Source organism: Ursus maritimus, unplaced genomic scaffold (genome assembly GCF_017311325.1).
Source record: "Ursus maritimus isolate PB19 unplaced genomic scaffold, ASM1731132v1 scaffold_2, whole genome shotgun sequence".
In the NCBI taxonomy this organism is placed as follows: domain Eukaryota; kingdom Metazoa; phylum Chordata; class Mammalia; order Carnivora; family Ursidae; genus Ursus; species Ursus maritimus.
This window is the reverse complement of record NW_024424452.1, coordinates 5,193,469-5,210,317: the sequence shown is the minus strand read 5'-3', so window position 1 is coordinate 5,210,317 and position 16,849 is coordinate 5,193,469. Positions and strand designations below refer to the sequence as shown.

General features: G+C 50.0%; 2 protein-coding genes across 3 annotated transcripts in view; both read right to left on the bottom strand.

Moving 5' to 3' along the window:
• Nucleotides 1–6,741, bottom strand: part of LOC103669974 (radial spoke head 10 homolog B-like) — a 53,761-nt gene extending 47,020 nt beyond the window's left edge. For both annotated transcript variants that reach the window (XM_008698339.2, XM_008698340.2), the window contains exons 1-2: nucleotides 6,690–6,741; nucleotides 5,114–5,430 (exon numbers count right to left, since the gene is read on the bottom strand). In XM_008698339.2, the coding sequence (XP_008696561.1) occupies nucleotides 5,114–5,370 (257 nt within the window). In that variant the 5' untranslated portion in view covers nucleotides 5,371–5,430; nucleotides 6,690–6,741. The remainder of the gene's footprint in view (nucleotides 1–5,113; nucleotides 5,431–6,689) is intronic.
• Nucleotides 6,742–7,924: 1,183 nt separating this feature from the next.
• PMS2 (PMS1 homolog 2, mismatch repair system component) overlaps nucleotides 7,925–16,849 on the bottom strand; it is a 25,520-nt gene continuing 16,595 nt past the window's right edge. The window contains exons 12-15 of the mRNA XM_008698337.2: nucleotides 14,049–14,216; nucleotides 11,583–11,683; nucleotides 11,205–11,374; nucleotides 7,925–8,645 (exon numbers count right to left, since the gene is read on the bottom strand). Of these exons, the coding sequence (XP_008696559.1) occupies nucleotides 8,502–8,645; nucleotides 11,205–11,374; nucleotides 11,583–11,683; nucleotides 14,049–14,216 (583 nt within the window). The 3' untranslated portion in view covers nucleotides 7,925–8,501. The remainder of the gene's footprint in view (nucleotides 8,646–11,204; nucleotides 11,375–11,582; nucleotides 11,684–14,048; nucleotides 14,217–16,849) is intronic.

Here is a 16,849-nt window from a genome sequence, read left to right as displayed (position 1 = left end):
TTAAAAAGTTTGTTTTTAATATATTCTAGATATGAGGCCAAAAGGGCTCGCTGATGTGCTGGCTTTGGGGAAGACCGGCTCAAGAACCGTGTGCAGATTTCGAGCTCAGAACCAGACGGATAACGTGTGATTTGGGACCTCACTCAGCTCTAAGCTCTGGGGTCAGGGAGATGAAAAGCAAACAAACAGGTGACAGCCATGACCAAACCGGGCTTAGTCCAAGAATCCAAGGAGGATTCAACATTAGAAAATCTATAAACACAATTCATGGCACCAGCAAATCAAAGGAGAAAGACCATAGGTCATTATCAAGATGCCAGAAAGATATCTGATGAAATTCAGCAATCATTTCTATAATAACGCAAGGAAACTACCTAAACATAAGAGACTATGAAAAAGCGGTAGTATATATGATTTTTGCGAGTGAAATACCAAAAGCAACTCCCTTAAAATCTGCCTGCTCTTCCCACCAATTATTCAATATTGTTTTAGAGTTTCTAGGTCATGCAGAGAGTCGGGAAACTTAAGTAATCTGCATAACTATCGGCAAGAGTTAGGAAATTATTTTAACTTGAAGATTATGTGATTATTTTCTTGTAAAACCCAAAGACTTTCTTCTAATTCATGAGAGATTGTGGCAACCCATGGGAGGGGAGGGGCGGGGGGGGGGTGAAATTGGAATATGGTGGAGGAAAAGAATGTACTCTTCTTTTTTTTTTTAAGATTTTATTTGCTTAAGAGAGAGAGAGAGAGCAAGCACGAGTAGGGGGAAAGAGACAAGCAAACTCCCTGCTGAGCAGGGAGCCCCATGTGGGGCTTGATCCTGGGACCCTGGGATCATGACCTGAGCTGAAGGCAGATACTTAACCGACTGAGCCACCCTGGTGCCCCCGAGAATGAACCCTTCTTTAAGATAACTTGGCATCACGTCATCTGTCGTGAGTATATAGCACTTTGGTAATAAAAAACAACGAATAAAGAAACTGTCAAGGATCTTTTAAGGTCATAATACCTCCATTCAATGGTATCGATACCTCCCCTCACTCCCAAGACACATACATGTTTCCCAGTGCTCTTGGCCTGGATCCGGACCAGCTCTATGTCAGGATATTCAAGTCCTCTGACTCCCACATCAGGGTACCCCAAGCTCCACCGTCCCTGAACCAAGTCCGTGCACATTGCTGAGAAACTCTGCTGAGTTTCTCTAGAAAGAGCCCAGTGTAGAATATAATTATGTACTGCCTACGGAGACCGTATTTCCTGCTTTTTAATATCCTCCTACAGTGCTCATCCCAGAGCTGGCACGTGGTAGCTCATTAACAGAAATTGGTGGCACTTCCATACACTAGTAATAGCAGAAAGAGCGATTAAGAAAACAATTCCATTTATAATTGCGCCAAAACCAATAAAATACCGAGGAATGAACTCAGCCCAGGTGGCGAAAGACCTGTACTCTGAAAACTATGAAACATGGATGAAAGAAATTGAAGGCAATACAAACAAATGGAAAGATATTCCATGTTCATGGATTGTAAGAATTAATATTGTTAAAATGTCCGTACGCCCCAAAGCAATCTACGGATTCAATGCAATCCCTATCAAAATGCCAACAGCATTTTTCACAGAACTAGAACAAATAATACTGAGATCTGTATGGAACCACAAAAGATGCTGAATAGCCAAAGTAATCTTGAGAAAGATGAACAAAGCCAGAGGTATCACAATCCCAGATTTCAAGATATGCTACAAAGTTGTAGTAATCAACACGGTGTGGTACTGGGACAAAAACAGACACATAGATCAATGGAATAGAATAGACAGCCCAGTAAACCCACACTTATATGGTCCATTAACCTACAACAAAGGAGGCAAGAATGTACAATGGGGATGAGACAGTCTGTCATAAATGGTGCTGGGAAAACTGGACAGCTACATGCAAAAGCATGAAACTGGACCACTTTCTTACACCATGCATAAAAATAGACTGAAAATGGATTAAAGATCTAAGTGTGAGACCTGAACCCACAAAACTCCTAGAAGAGAGCACAGACAGTAATTTCTCTGACATCAGCCACAGCCACATTTTTGTAGATATGACTCCTCAGGCAAGGGAAACAAAAGTGGAAATAAGTTATGAGGACTACATCAAAATAAAAAGCTTTTGCATAGCAAAGGAAACCATTGACAAAACAAGGCAACCTGTTGAATAGGAAAAGATATTTGCAAATAACATATCCAATAAGGGGTTAATGTATACGTTACATAAAGAACTCATACAACTCAACACCAAAGATACAAATGATCCCATTAAAGAATGGGCAGAGGACCCGCCTATACATTTTTCCCAAGAAGACATACAGACGGCCAACAGACACATGGAAAGATACTCAACATCACTCGCCAACAGGGAAACGCAAACAAAACCACAATGAGATATCACCTTGCACCTGTCAGAATGGCTAGACTCAAAAAGACAAGAAACAACAGGTGTTGACAAGGATGTGGAGAAAAGGGAACCCTTGTGCACCACTGGTGGGAAAGTAAATTGGCGCAGCCACCGTGGAAAATAGTATGGAGGTTCCTCAAAAAAATTAAAAATAGAAAACCATATGATCCAGTCATTCCAGCACTGGATATTTGCCCAAAGAAAATGAAAACGCAAATTCGAAAACATAAATGCACCCCATGTTTATTGCAGCATTACTTACAAGAACCAAGATTTGGGGGGGGCGCCTGGGTGGCTCAGTCGTTAGGCGTCTGCCTTTGGCTCAGGGCCTGATCCTGGCGTTCTGGGATCGAGCCCCGCATCAGGCTCCTCTGCTGGGAGCCTGCTTCTTCCTCTCCCACTCCCCCTGCTTGTGTTCCCTCTCTGGCTGGCTGTCTCTCGTCATATAAATAAATAAAATCTTTAAACAAACAAACAAAAAAAGAACCAAGATTTGGAAGCAACCCAAGCATCCATCCATAGATGAACAGAAAAAGAAGATGTGGTATGTACATACAATGGAATATTACTCAGCCATAAAAGAGAATGAGATCTCGCCTTTTGCAACAATACAGATGGACCTAGAGAGTATTATAAGTGAAATAAGTCAGAGAAGGACAGATACCCGATTTCACTTCTAGGTGGAATCTAAAATACAGAAAGTAAAAACAGACCCACGAATGCAGAGAACTGATGGTTAGGGGGATGCGCAAAATGGGTGAAGGGGAGAGGGAGATACAGGTTTCCAGTTACGCAGGGAGTCCCGGGGGTAAAAGGCACAGCACAGGGAACATAGTCAATGGGGTTGCGATAGTGCTGTCTGGTGACCGATCGTAGCTATGCTTGCGGGGAGCAGAGCATAACGTCTAGCGTGGTTGAATCGCTACGTTGTACGCTTGAAACTCATGTAACAGTGTGTCACTATACGTCAACTAAGAATAAAAATAAAAGTGGCCACTGTTAGCATTCAAACGATAAATCTTGACTGAGCACCCACAAGGCCGAAGGTCTAGGGTTTGATATTTTGGGGTGTGTCTCCGCTGGGATGGAATGTTCCCCCCGACAGAGAGGTTGAGACCTGGAAACAGATTACAGTGATTCACACACATTAGATATGTATGTAATAGGAAGAAATACAAGCTACGTGCACAGTAACACATAACAGAAAGTGAGAAGTATGATAAAAGATGTTTGGAGCAGAATGACTTCCTATTGGGAAGCAGCAATGGAAAAGCTTGGAGCCTAAGAGTAGGTGGGATTTGGTCATTCAGAAACACGGGACAAACACTCCAGCAAAGCTATCTTTGCGAGCAAAGGCAAAGCCAAGGGATAGTGGCGAGAAGTCTAGCTGGGCTCTTGAGTTTAAGAGGAGAGAGGCAGGCTGGGGTCAGAGTGTCAGGCCTCTATCCTATAGGCAATGGAAAGAAATCCAAAGTTTCTAAGAGTGTGGGAGCTCTGTGGAGGGAGTCCGTGGGATGAGGGACTGAGGCCTCCCGCCAACAGCCATGTCAGGGAGCCGCTTGGAAAGCGGACCGAGAAGCCGGCCAGGCCTTCAGATGATGGCAGTCTAGACTGGCATCTTGGCTGAACCTCCAGAGATCCTAACCCAATACCATCCAGCTAAGCTGCTCCCCGGTTCTTGACCCCCATAAACTGTGTGAGATAATATTTGTCTGAATTATCACGTTCTGGGGCGACTTGTTACAAAGACGGATAACTAATCCAGGGAGTGATGGAAACAATTAGGAAGGCAAATCTCAAATCTTTAGGAAATGAGGCCAGCAGTCCAGTCAGGAGAGAATGAAGAGGGGAAGCAAGCATAGAGAAAAGGACTACTGAGAGAAGCCGAGAGGGAAAAGAAATAATGAAAGCACCGGGAAGGAGGAGGACAGCCTGGAGAGGGTGGAAATGGTAGCACCCTTACAGAAATCAACAGAGATCGGCGGAGAAGCCAATGGCTTGAGAAGTAGCAACCTGTGGAAGAACCCTCTATGGGGTGTGTTTTCCCCAGTTAAGAACCTGAGGCTCAGGGCGCCTGGGTGGCTCAGTCAGTGAAGCGTCTGCCTTCGGCTCAGGTCATGATCCCGGGGTCCTGGGATTGAGCCTCACATTGGGCTCCCTGCTCAGCGGGGAGTCTGCTTCTCCCTCTTTGTGCCCCTCCTCCTGCTCATGCTCTCTCTCCTGATCTCCTCCTCTAATAAATAAAACAAGAAAGAAAGAAAGAAAGAAAGAAAGAAAGAAAGAAAGAAAGAAAGAAAGAAAGAAAGGAAGGAAGGAAGGAAGGAAGGAAGGAAGAAAGAAAGAAAGAAAGAAAGAAAGAAAGAAAGAAAGAAAGAAAAAAGAACCTGAGGCTCAGAAAAGTTCAATGATGGTGTTGACGTCAGATCTCATTTCAAGTCCTGCAGTCTTTGCTTTGGGACACAGGGGGCTTGAAGTCCAGTGGACGATGTCCAGTAGGGAGTTAAAAATTTGAACCTCGAGCTCCAGGAGAGAGACCTAGGTTTTTATAGTAATCTAGGGGAGGGGCGGGGAAAGCCACAAGAAGAGATTGTGAGAGAGAGAGAGAGAGAGAGAGAGAGAGAGCAGCATAGAAAGGGGAACAGGGAAGATGCAAGCCAATAAAACCACCTTTCGACTATGAGTTTGGTGAGAATGGGCTCTTCATACTGAGTGGCACCTTCATTCTGCTGGTGATCATGTTTGGACTCTCCTCGGGGCCCCAAATCGATGGGCTGCATTTCCAACGGTGGGACAGCACCTGGGGACATCTCTTGTCTAGCTGCATTGCCGTCTTGTTTGGCAAACTCTGGATAATCCGAGAGAGAGGAGGGAGAGCGGCCAGACTTATCCCCCTTTTTGTCGGCTCTTTTCTTCTCTTTCACCATTGTCTTTAGAAGTCCTCAAGTTTCCTTCACTATTTGTTTCAAAGCGCTGATCAGTTTCACCTGAAAAATAAAAATTCTCTAAATACTTGCAGGTTCCACTTGGAGTTGAAATTTCAGCTTTGCAACCCAGCTTCGTGGTCGTTCTCCTCCTAAAGCTTGAAAAACTACAACCATCAAGTATCACCAGTTTATAGAAATATCTTCTTGGTTGTACCTAAAAAAAATTTTTTTTAAACTGGATCCATCACCTACCATTTTTCTTTTTCAAATAGTGTCCCAGCAAGAAGGTCACCTGATACATGAAAAATGGCTGCTTAATCCCTAAGGTTTTAAAAGCCCATCTCTCAACACATCTGCCCGGCAGAGCTCCCAAGAGCTGGATTCGGGCTCCTCATGGCGCCTCACCAGCTGTGAGCTCTTGAGGTGAATCTCCTTCTGCTTCACTGACAAATGGAAATAACAGTGCCGCATCTCATTTTAAGAATTACATGAAACGATGGCCGGACACCCCCTAAAGTATGGGATACAGCACACTATCCATGATGGAGTGATTAGGTCACTTTCCTGTTTTTGAACTTGAAATCACTGGCTGCCTACTCCCTATGCCAGACTAAGTGCTCCCACGCCGAAAAAGGAACGGCGTGATGTGTGCCCGAGGTCACAGAGCTGGGGGCAGGTCCCCGAAGCCATAGTTTCCATGGCCTCCCAAACTGGCCCTATTGAAAGCATCTCAGTCCAACAAGCAGGACACACAGATGAGTCCTGGGGTGCAGGGCAAGGTCTAGTCCCTCCTCACACCCTGAGGGGCGCAGTGGGCACTCCATACCCCCAAGGCTTGGATAGCATCCTTTGGACACCCCGCCTGCCAGCTCAACCCACCCCTACCTAAGCTTTGCTCTCACCAACATGATCCTGCTTTTCTCTTCCTTCAAACCCCCACTACTCTTTCAGCCCCCACCCCATCGACTGTCCTGTGCAGCCCAGGTGAGTCCACTCTCGCCAGTGAAGCCCAGGTGAGTCTTTGCTATAGATAGGATTTCTGGTCCTCTGTAAGTAAATCTGTCCTACGAATAAGGCAAATCTCGTTTCTCATGGCGTTTTCCCCCCTAACTTTGACGGTCTGTGAGGTCGTATTATCGTTATTTGCTCATTAGGCAGCAGAAAAGGAGCGCGCCTTCTCTGAGCCTGGGGTTCCCCCGCACCTCCCACCCACCGCACCCGCTCAGGTCCTGGGGCCCGCGTCCGCCCGGCAGAGGAAGAGCCGGACTTGGCCGTCACGTCTGCGGTGGCGCACGCAGGACCACCGGCAAGGCGCTCACCTGGCTCCGGACTTCCGGGGGCTCAGCCAGGCCTCGGCGGAGGTGCTGCGCGTAACGCGGCGCGTCCTGACGCGGGCCGGTCTCCAGGGAACCGCGGGCCCCGCCCCGCCCTTAAAGGGACCGCCGGCTGAGAAGCCGCTGAGCATCAGGGCTCACTCCGTGCTTCCAGAAGGCCAGGTGGCGGTCTGGAGTTGGATGCACCTGGACCTGGGTTCTCCCAACTCCGCTAATTGCCGGGTGGCCTTGCAGCCTTTATCTTCACCATAACACGAACACGGGAATTCCAATGACCTAAACGAATTACCCCAAACTTAAGTGGCTGAAAGCAATGCAAATTTATCATCTTAGGATGCTAAGTTAGGAGTCCAACAGGGCTGGTTCTTTCTGGCAGCTCCAGAGGAGAACCTCTGGCCTTGCCTTTTCCAGCTTCTACAGGCGGCCTTCCTACATCTTCAGTATCAGCTGAGAAAGGTTCTCCAACTTTTTTTTTTTTTTAAGATTTTATTTATTTATGTGACAGAGAGACAGCCAGCAGAGAGAGGGAACACAGCAGGGGGAGTGGGAGAGGAAGAAGCAGGCTCCCAGCGGAGGAGCCCGATGTGGGACTCGATCCTGGAATGCCGGGATCACGCCCTGAGCCAAAGGCAGACGCCCAACGACTGCGCCACCCAGGCGCCCCAGGTTCTCCAACTTTTAAGTCATCAGCTGGATTGGGCGGGGTAATCTACCCAGCCAACCCGGGAGCCTTGCCCCATTCATGACCCCTCCCGCAACCGCATCTTCAGAGCCCCCTCTGGCCATTTAGGTCACGTATTTGAGGGTTCTCAGATTAGGACACAGCCGTCTTGGCAGTCGGGATGTGGGGGGTGCCTACCAAACCCCAATGTGCAGTTCCTGCAATGATCAAATGAGCCGCAGCAGGGCACAGCTGCATAGTGTTTGACACATGACAATGATTACGTGATTGTCTCACGACATCTGAAGAATTCTAAGTTTGCAAACAGAAGCTGGGAGGGTGGGTGAGCACGGGGCGGGTGTTTCACACTGGTCACTCCACACCAACAGCCGTCTGGGTCCAGAGGGCACTCTGACCTCCGTCTCTGGCCGGGTTCAAACGGGACGAGAGTCCATGAAAACCTATTTGACAACAGAGTTTCTGTTCTCTCCAGTACCACTCAGGGCAAGTAAGGAGAACATCCTGCAATTCACAGCCCAAGGAAACAAAACCGCAGCAGTAAGGTTACAGAAAAATCAACCTTTTATTTCCCCTTGCCTGCGACAGTGCTTTGCCACCCGGGCTGCACCAGGGACCATTTAAAAATAGTGACCCCAGGCCCCACCTGGGCCATTTTCTTTCAGCTGGGCAGGGAATCCCCCTTGGGTTTTGTTTTTATTCCTTTTTTCTTTTTTTTAATTTAATATGTGTTAGGATTGAGAACCACTAACTCAAAAGGACCATGATTTTATAAAATCAAACCATTATGAATGTAATCATATTACGGGCCGAAAGCCGCAGCTAAAATAGCTCAGGCCACAGCAGCAGAGGCCTGAGGGACCTGCCAGGCGTTCTTCCTGTTTCTGTGACGTGCTCTCCCTTGTACACGTGCACACATTCAAGTGCAGAACAAAAAAACGTGGCAAGCAATGCTCCATGTGGTCTGAAAAGGTTCTCGAGATCACGTCGAAGGATCTGGTCATTTTTTTTAAAACGCCAGGTTCGTTTGCAAACAAGAAGCGGCTAGTTAAAACCCTGCTTTTGGGAACAGAAAAATCTGCAATAAAATGTATAGTTCTATAAAAGGAGAAGCGCGGTCAGCTTTGAGAAATGACATCCAGGTTGGCCATGTGTCGCATGGTCGGCCTTCCGTGGGGACAGTTCCAGGGATGGTCCATCTCGCCCATGTGGGTGACGAGCTTCTTCATCTCGCTCGTGTTAAGAGCAGTTCCAATCATCACCTGAAGAGGAGACACAGCGGGTGAAAGTTTTACTGGTCTTGGTCAAAACAGCAACTCTTCAGTAGTATTTTCTTCTGAAACAGAGACGGACAAGATTACAACTCAAAAACAACGTTCCCCGAAAAAGCTTCTTGGAGGAGCCCTACCTACTCTCTCCTGTCTGAGCCCCCCCCCCCTTCGGGAAATCCAGCGCCTCGTGGCTCCCGCACAGCAGCACACCGCTGCCAGGGACGCTGACCAAACCTGTCCAGGATCCGACCAGTCTCGGCGACTCCATCACCGCCTCCGTGCAGCTGCCCTGACCTGTCACCCGGGCAGGCCTCCCTGTGGCCCCCTTCTGGCTGCTCTGCACTCAGCAGCCAGCAACTCCTTTTATTTATTTTTTTGTTTTATTTTTAAGATTTTATTTATTTATTTGAGAGACAGCGAGACAAAGAGAGAGAGAGAGAAAGCGCACACACACACAAGCAGGGAGAGCAGCAGGGAGCCACACATGGGGCTCGACTCTAGGACCCCGGGATCATGACCGGAGCTGAAGGCAGACGCTCAACTGACTGAGCCACCCCAGTGCCCCTATCTTTAAAAAAAAAAAAAAAGGCATGTCAGATCACCTACATGGCTCACCTTCTCAGCTCTTCCCTCTCACCTGGATAAAAGCCCACACGCATCACCTGATTTGGCCCTCACTGGCCTTAGTGCCTGCACCTGCAAGCGCTCATTCCTCCCTGCCCCCACTCCAGCAGGCCAGCTCTTACAGATGGACTATGCAAGCACCTGCCCCAGGACCTTGGCACTGGCTATGCCCTCTGCCCAGGAGACTCCGTCCCCAGATACTTGCATGTCTCACTGCCCCTTCCTTCAGGCTTCTGTCCCTGCCTCTTCTCAGGAGCACTCCCTGTCTGTCCCTCTGTGGCCCTCACCCTGCTTTTCTCCAGAGCATGTATCTCTATGTGACACATACATGGCAATGAGCAAACACGGAGTCCACAGCAAACACGGAGAAACTGAGCCCCTGAGAAACAAAGAGAGATGGTGGGAGGCGACAAGCCTGAGCCTATGCGTCTCCTTCCTTCTTCCACGGGCCACACACAGCGCCAGAGGCAAGACATGCAGCAGACAAGTTCGCAGAGAAATAAGGCAAGTATCACCCAGGGGGCCGTGCCCCAGAGCCTGGGAGAGGCTACTTCAGAGGGGTGCCAGGGGGAGCCCAAGGACCGGAGGGAGCCAGGTCCGTGAAGAAGGGATGTGAGGCGGGAGGAGGGCTGGAGCAGCCGCAGACCTGGAAGGTGGCCCGTGTGGCCAGAGCTGAGTGAGCAGACAGGGCTGCAGGGCCAGCAGGGAGGAGCACGGCCCCTCGGGGTGCGGCAGAGGGGAGCCCACAACGCTGAGCACATGGACGGAGGAAGAGCCGCAGCACCACGGGCCTGCCAGGGGGCAGAAGGTCGGGGTGCAGCCTGTGGCCCCAGAGAGCTCTGAGTCACGTCGAGACGGGATTCCAAAATGAACGCCTGGTATGAGCACAGGCTGGTCCGCGCTGCCTCCCACTCACCCCGGGACCGGGGCACGGTATTAGGTCTTCATCAAGCAAAACCGCGTGGCTGGAAGTCAGCCCCGGCCCGCTCTCTGCTCTAAGCACCCCTCCCTGGAGTAACGTCATCCAATCGCAAGGCTGTTTTCTCTCCATTTCCCCGAGCTCTGCATCACTCATCTGACCGGTTCAGACACCTCCACTTACAGCCTGACGGGGCCTCAGAGCCCAAGTCTGCAACAGCTCTTAGGCCACCCGCCCCCCAAACGTGAGGAAGCTGCTGCACTCGCACCCTGGCCCCGCTCTGGTCACACGGGCAGCCTCAGGCTTGGTTCACACACCCCACCCCCTGCACTTGCTGTTTCTTCTGTTCGGAGAGCTCTTCCCCACGGGGCTCTGTCCCTTCCAGGCGTCAGCTCAGATAACCCCTCCTAAGACAGCCCTTCCCTGCCGTCACCTCGACTGCTTGCCCGGGTTGTCGTGGCCACTCCCCAGCCCCACGCTGTTCTAACTTCTTTCCTGAACCTATTGGACGGGGCACACAGCCGGGGCTCAGGGAGGGTTGGATGAAGGGAGGGCATCCCGGCCGCTCCCAGGGGCCAGGTGATCCAGAGGCACCTGCTTTACTTTGACATCAGGCCTGATCACCCCCCCCCCCCCGGGGCAGCCTGAGCGGCGGCCGTGGAACCGGGCGCCCAGTGAGGTGCCCGCTCGAGGGAGGCCTTGCCTTTAGGGCCGGCAGCAGGAAGGCTCACCTGCCCGAGCTACTCCCCGCCCACAGACAAACCGGGCCTGGGCAGCTCCCCGACCCGGGATCCGCGAACGCGCTAACAGAGCGTGCTGCTTGTAATGACGGGTCAGAGGTCAGAGCGAAGCCGTGATCGGCTCACGGGGTACACGTGCTTACAGACGCACGTGGCTGTGTTATATGTGACGACCCAGGGCAGTCCCAGCCACCGTCAACAACACGGCCTCCCCCACAAGCCCGAGCAGGGCCTGCAGGTGCCGGCGGACGAGCGCTCCTGACTCACAGACTTCCGACAGGCTCTGGAGGCAAACATCTGCCTGACTCGGGAAGGCCGGCACATAACCCCAGGACTGTCGCTCAGCATAAAGATCAGTTCGTCGATGTCCTGGGGTCCGAAGGTCCAGTTTTTACTAGTTGGCAAGGAAATCAATTTAGCTCTTTCGGTGACTGGAGCTAAAAGAAGAAAATTCAGAGAAGACTGTTATTTGGAGAGCACGTTTCACTCCAGGGCTACCTGTGATGACGAACGCTGCAAGAGAGGAAAGCAGCAAAATGCTTTTGGGGGAACCGTGCCCATCTCTGATGAAATACACGGATCCACAGAACCTCAAAGACTGTTCCCGGTGCTGACAGAATGCACCTCGTAGTCCTAATAACTCACCCCCTTCGTCGATAATAAAATCAAAGCCGTTCTTTCTGAATATTTCCAGGTTTTCTATTAGAACAGCTTCATTGACAGCCGTTAAGTTGAGAGTCTGGGGTCTGAAAGAACAGAGAGAGGAGATTCAAACCCAATCTCGAAGTCAAACCTTTAGCTATAAAGCAGTAGAGAAACTAAACCAGTCCGTGCTTCTCTGAATTCCTTTCAAAAAGCAACGCGACACTCTGAGCTATGTGCCTTTCCTATCACGTAACTGCCTGAGAATTCCCCTTTAATCTTCTTTTATTAAAGTTAAAACGACCACAAAAGCAGCTGGCTTTCCTCAGTCTGTCAGCCCACCCCCCCGACCCCGGGCTTCTCTGACTCCACTCTCAAAGATAATGGGAGAACATGAAGATGGCATTTTTCCTCCCCGTGCTGCATTACAGGCCTCTGAAAGCAGAATAAAGAGCATTTGTTTGCTATCCTGCCCCTTCCGCGCCTGCAATACTCCTGTCTCCGTCTGTCCGCCAGGCAAGCCACCCACCTGTCCTCCTGGATTCCCCGCGTGCTTAATGAGACAGACTGATAAGGGCAGGAGATAGGATGGCCCGGTCTCCGCGCCCACGGAGTAAGAGACCAGTGGGGAAGAATGCCATTGATCAAGCAGTCAAACAAACTATAATTACAAAGCATGCTGCCAGTCAAGAGGAAGAGACACCCAGTCCACAAGAGCACAGAGCAAGTACGACCGATCTGGAGACAGGGTCAGGGAAGGTGTCTCTGAGGAAGAGGCCTCTGAGAGGAGATGGGGGAGGGGCAGGGGTGATGGCAATTATCAAGTAATGGATGGAGGGGTGAGTGCAGGGACAAGCATTCTAGGCAGGGAGAAGTCTGTGCAAAGGCCCGAGGATGGACCACTGATGTTCCCAGAGCCACACACAAAGACCGACTTTGTTCTTCTTAATGGCCACGTGGGAATTCATCAGGCCTGCCAAGGTTTTGAAAAAGAAAGATGGCCAGTGGGGCTCGAGCATGGAGAACGAGGAGGTGAGGGCGTCGGGAGGGCCAGACCACACGGGGCCCCACAGGAAAGGATGGACCTATGTTCTTTATCCTTGAAATATGGCCCAGCCTGTGATTACCTGAGCCAACCTGAAATGTCACGAACAAGATGTTATTTATGTAAAATGGCTGAAAAATAAGACCTCTGTGAAAAAGGCAGGAATAATCCAGTATGATAAAGTAAGTTTTTTTTTTAAGATTTTATTTATTCATTCATTCATTCATTCATTTAGAGAGCATGAGTGGGGGGAGGGACAGAGGGAGAGAATCTTCAAGCAGATTCCCTGCTGAGCGTGCCGCCCGACGCTGCGCTGGATCTTACAACCCTGAGATCACGATCCAACCCCAAACCAAGAGTCAGACGCCCATCGGACTGTGCCACCCAGGCGCCCTGATAAAGTAGCCTACTGAACGTCTTTGGTGTTACCATTTACACCTGCTGAAAATAAACAGAATTCATCCACTGCACAGGAAACAGAGAACTCCGTAAACTCAGCGTATTTTCCCCGCTGCCTGACTGTTGTAGTTGAACATTTCTTCTTGCTGGGATCTACCCCCGTTGGGATCTGAGTGTGTTTCTCTACGTCGTTGAATTTCCCAAATGAAAATCCAGGACCTCTTCTTCTAACTTGGCTTAAGAAAGGACTCCTGGTTTACTTGATATCCCCTCCCACCACCTTGTAAAGCGGGCAGTTTGGCAAAGGGAAGAGAAACACCACAGTCCGCAGTGACGAATCACTGGACATGAGCTCGTCTAGCTGGGGACGGACACACAGGCGATGCCGCCTTTCTGAACGCACACACCCTGTGTGCTAGAAACGGACACACGATATACCATAAACTGCCCTTCATCAGGATGATTTTCTGGCCAACCAGGAAAGGTAAAAGGCTTGATACTTAACACATAACGGGGCGCGTGGGTGGCTCAGTCGGTTAAGCGTCTGCCTTCGGCTCAGGTCATGAGCCCAGGGTCCTGGGATTCTGAGTCCTGTGTGGGGCTGCCTGCTCAGCGGGGAGCCTGCTTCTCCCTCTGCCCCTCCCCCACTCACATGCACTCTCTTTCTCAAATCAATAAATAAAATCCTAAAAAAAAAAAAAGAACACATTAGCTCTATGAACTTGGGAAAGCTCCCTAACCGCTGTGTCTGTGAGACGCCGTGTGAACCCCTGTGAAGCGTTGACGGGAACAGCAGCCACCTCGTAGGTCTGGGAGGAGTCAATGAGTTAGTGCGTGTAAATGCGTGTCAGCTGTGCCTGGCACCTAACAAGCACTCGGTACACAGCAGCTATGACTATTATTACAAATCTGCCATAGTGATGCTTGTGGCTGAAAAACAGGGAAACACACACATATAAGCTCGTAGGTCTTCCACTTTGGGGTGAAGACAACACTGGGAGTTCTGAACAGCAAAACGAGCTTACGCTATGAGCCTCTGGCCCTGGAGGGCAGTGTGCTGCTGCAGCATCTCGAAGTTGTACTTCTCGTCCGTAGCGTGCTGGTCCACTATGAAGATGTCTGCGTTCAGTTTGGTGATTATAAATCCCAAGTTAAACTGACCAATGATCTCCATTTCCGCGAACATCGTTTTACTGCGTGGAGAAAATGTTCGTTATGAGTCATTATAATTTTAAAAGATTACTTTTCATAGACTGTAATACAAAACAATACAAAAACATAAAATAGAGGACAGCCCTAATAATTCCACTGTCTTTAAGATTTTATTTATTTACTTGAGAGCGAGCAAGCGCGCGCATGAGCAGGGGGAGGGGCGGACGGAGAGGGAGAAGCAGACCAGACTCCCCTGTTGACCAGGGAGCCTGATGCAGGGCTCGATCCCAGGACCCCAGGATCATGACCTCAGGGAAAGACAGACCCTTAACAGACTAAGCCACCCATGCGCCCCTAATAATTCCACCCTCGAAAGATACCATTAGCTGTTCATTCATCCAGCTCCCCAGAGACTGGAGCTCTGTTACTGTTACTACTGTACGTCCTCCCAGACCTTTGTCTACACATTGTTTGAAACAAACGAGAACGGAATCCTAATTCTTCACGCTGTTCTACGCCCATCACTTCACAATGCATCTCAGGCGCCATCTCAGACCCAAACGTACAGCTCTCCTTCACTCTTTTCAGTCGAGTATGGGAACTCACTGTGTGGATGGACCATAACTTGTCTGACAAATTCTCTACTAATGGACATTTCGGCTGTTTCCATTTCGAGTAATACAAAACGCACTGCAGCGAGCCTTCATGGACATAAATCCGCACCGTTCTGGGGGTATTTCTGTGCGATAAATTCCTAGCTGTGGACGTACTTTTTTTTTTTTACTTCGATAGAGCTACAGAAGTTTGCACTCCCACAACAGTGTGTAAGACTACCTTTTTACCCATCCTGGGTATCCATCCTTTTGATACCTGCCAAGCTCACCCATGGCTCCTTTGGTGGGTGGCTTCGAAGTCTAACTCCGTGAGTGACTACGTGCGTCAGTGCAGACGGGAGACAGCACCACTGATCTTCCCGTGAGACCCTGACATTGCCATTCTCCACCCCACACAACTCAGGAGGATCGCCCCTGTGGCCGCAGGACATGAGACACTGTCAGACCTGCCACGGAAGTACTGTGGTTCTCAGACGGCACCTGGAGCGGAGACGGGAGACGGTCCCCTCTTTCTGTAAGCGCTCCGGCGCAGTGAGGAAGGTCCCTCCCACAGCACAGCAGCCACCTGGGCTCCTGATCAGGTGGGTGCTTCACCGGTCAACCACGGGTGAGAGTCTTAACAGTGATGCCTCCGTGCACCATGGATTACTAACCTCCCATTTCCTGTTGGCAAGGAGCTGAGCACGGAGCTCAGGTCCAAGGTCAGGATCAAACCAATCCCCAAATCCTGTCTTTGAGGGTGTGTCTCCTGGGACCATTCCTGGTAGTAATTCCATGTCAGAGTCCAATCAAGACACAAAAACCACACCCGTGATTTGAACAGGGAAAATTCGTAATAGTACTGGCAACTAGTATAAGGTGATTAATACCTAGCTAAGAACCACGGGAGTAGCAAATGTAGGATGCAGCTGCGACCTCTAAGGATTCGGGAGTGCGTCCAAGAAGGAACTCCTGGAAGAGCGCTGCCCCCTCCCCGGCTGAGCTTCAGACCTGCAGCCCACTGGATAAAAACAAGTCTGTCAAGTCCTCTGGAACAACAGAGTGAGCACTGCTGGGCCTGCTGCTGGCGGCTGCCTTGCAGGAGGAAAAGACAAGGGCCGCCAAGAAGCAAGGAGAGAAGCCGGGCTCGAGCGCTGTCTTGCGGTGTCCCTCCAGCGCCCCCTACTGACAAAGTCTGGCAGGGCCCCAGGAGAAACGCTTCCATGGTCCAGCCTCCAGTGTTGCAAAGTGGGACAAAGTACAGTGGATTCCAGCTGAGAGGCAACACACACGTAAGAGGCACGAAGGCCAACTCCCTGGCTCTGATTCTGTGCTCTGGCTCCCCAGGTAGATTCCCCACAGGAAGAAGCTGTACCAGCCCGAAGACTCAGGCATTCTGTTTTTGCGGGTGTCTCTCCCACCATGAACTAAAACATAGCAAAACCTTATAACTTGATATAATTAGTTTTAACTCAAAATATAAACACAACCAAAGTACCTTCAATTACAGCCTAATCTTTCACTCTGAATGTGTCTCAGGAAAAAGTCATCGGCAGAACCACAACTCGGAACCAAGAGCCGATCCAGCAGCCGTGCACTGAAGGCCAGAAGCCAATGCGGGGCCCACTGTGGATCAGGGTTCTCAAAGTGACCAACTGGGGTACTTGTCAAAAATGCAGATGCCTGGGCCCCACATCAACAATCTACCGGCTCTACTAAGCAGGATCTCCTGAGGCTGGCTTCCTCAGCGATTGTCACGTGTACCCAAATTCCAGAACCATGACGACAGGTGATCGATGAATATCTGTTGATTTAAAATCACTACTTTTAGGGACACCTGGGTGGCTCAGTTGGTTAAGCATCCGTCTTTGGCTCAGGTCATGATCTCAGGGTCCTGGGATCAAGCTCTGCATTGGGGACCCCAGTCGGCAGGCAGTCTGCTTGTCCCTCCCCCTCTCCCCCTGCTCATGCTCTTTTAAAAAATTACTATTTTAAAAAATCACAGTTGATGTCACTCACTGAGTGGACTAAAAGAATTCAAAGGGAAAATATAATTAGTTTTCATTTTGGGCACCTTACAG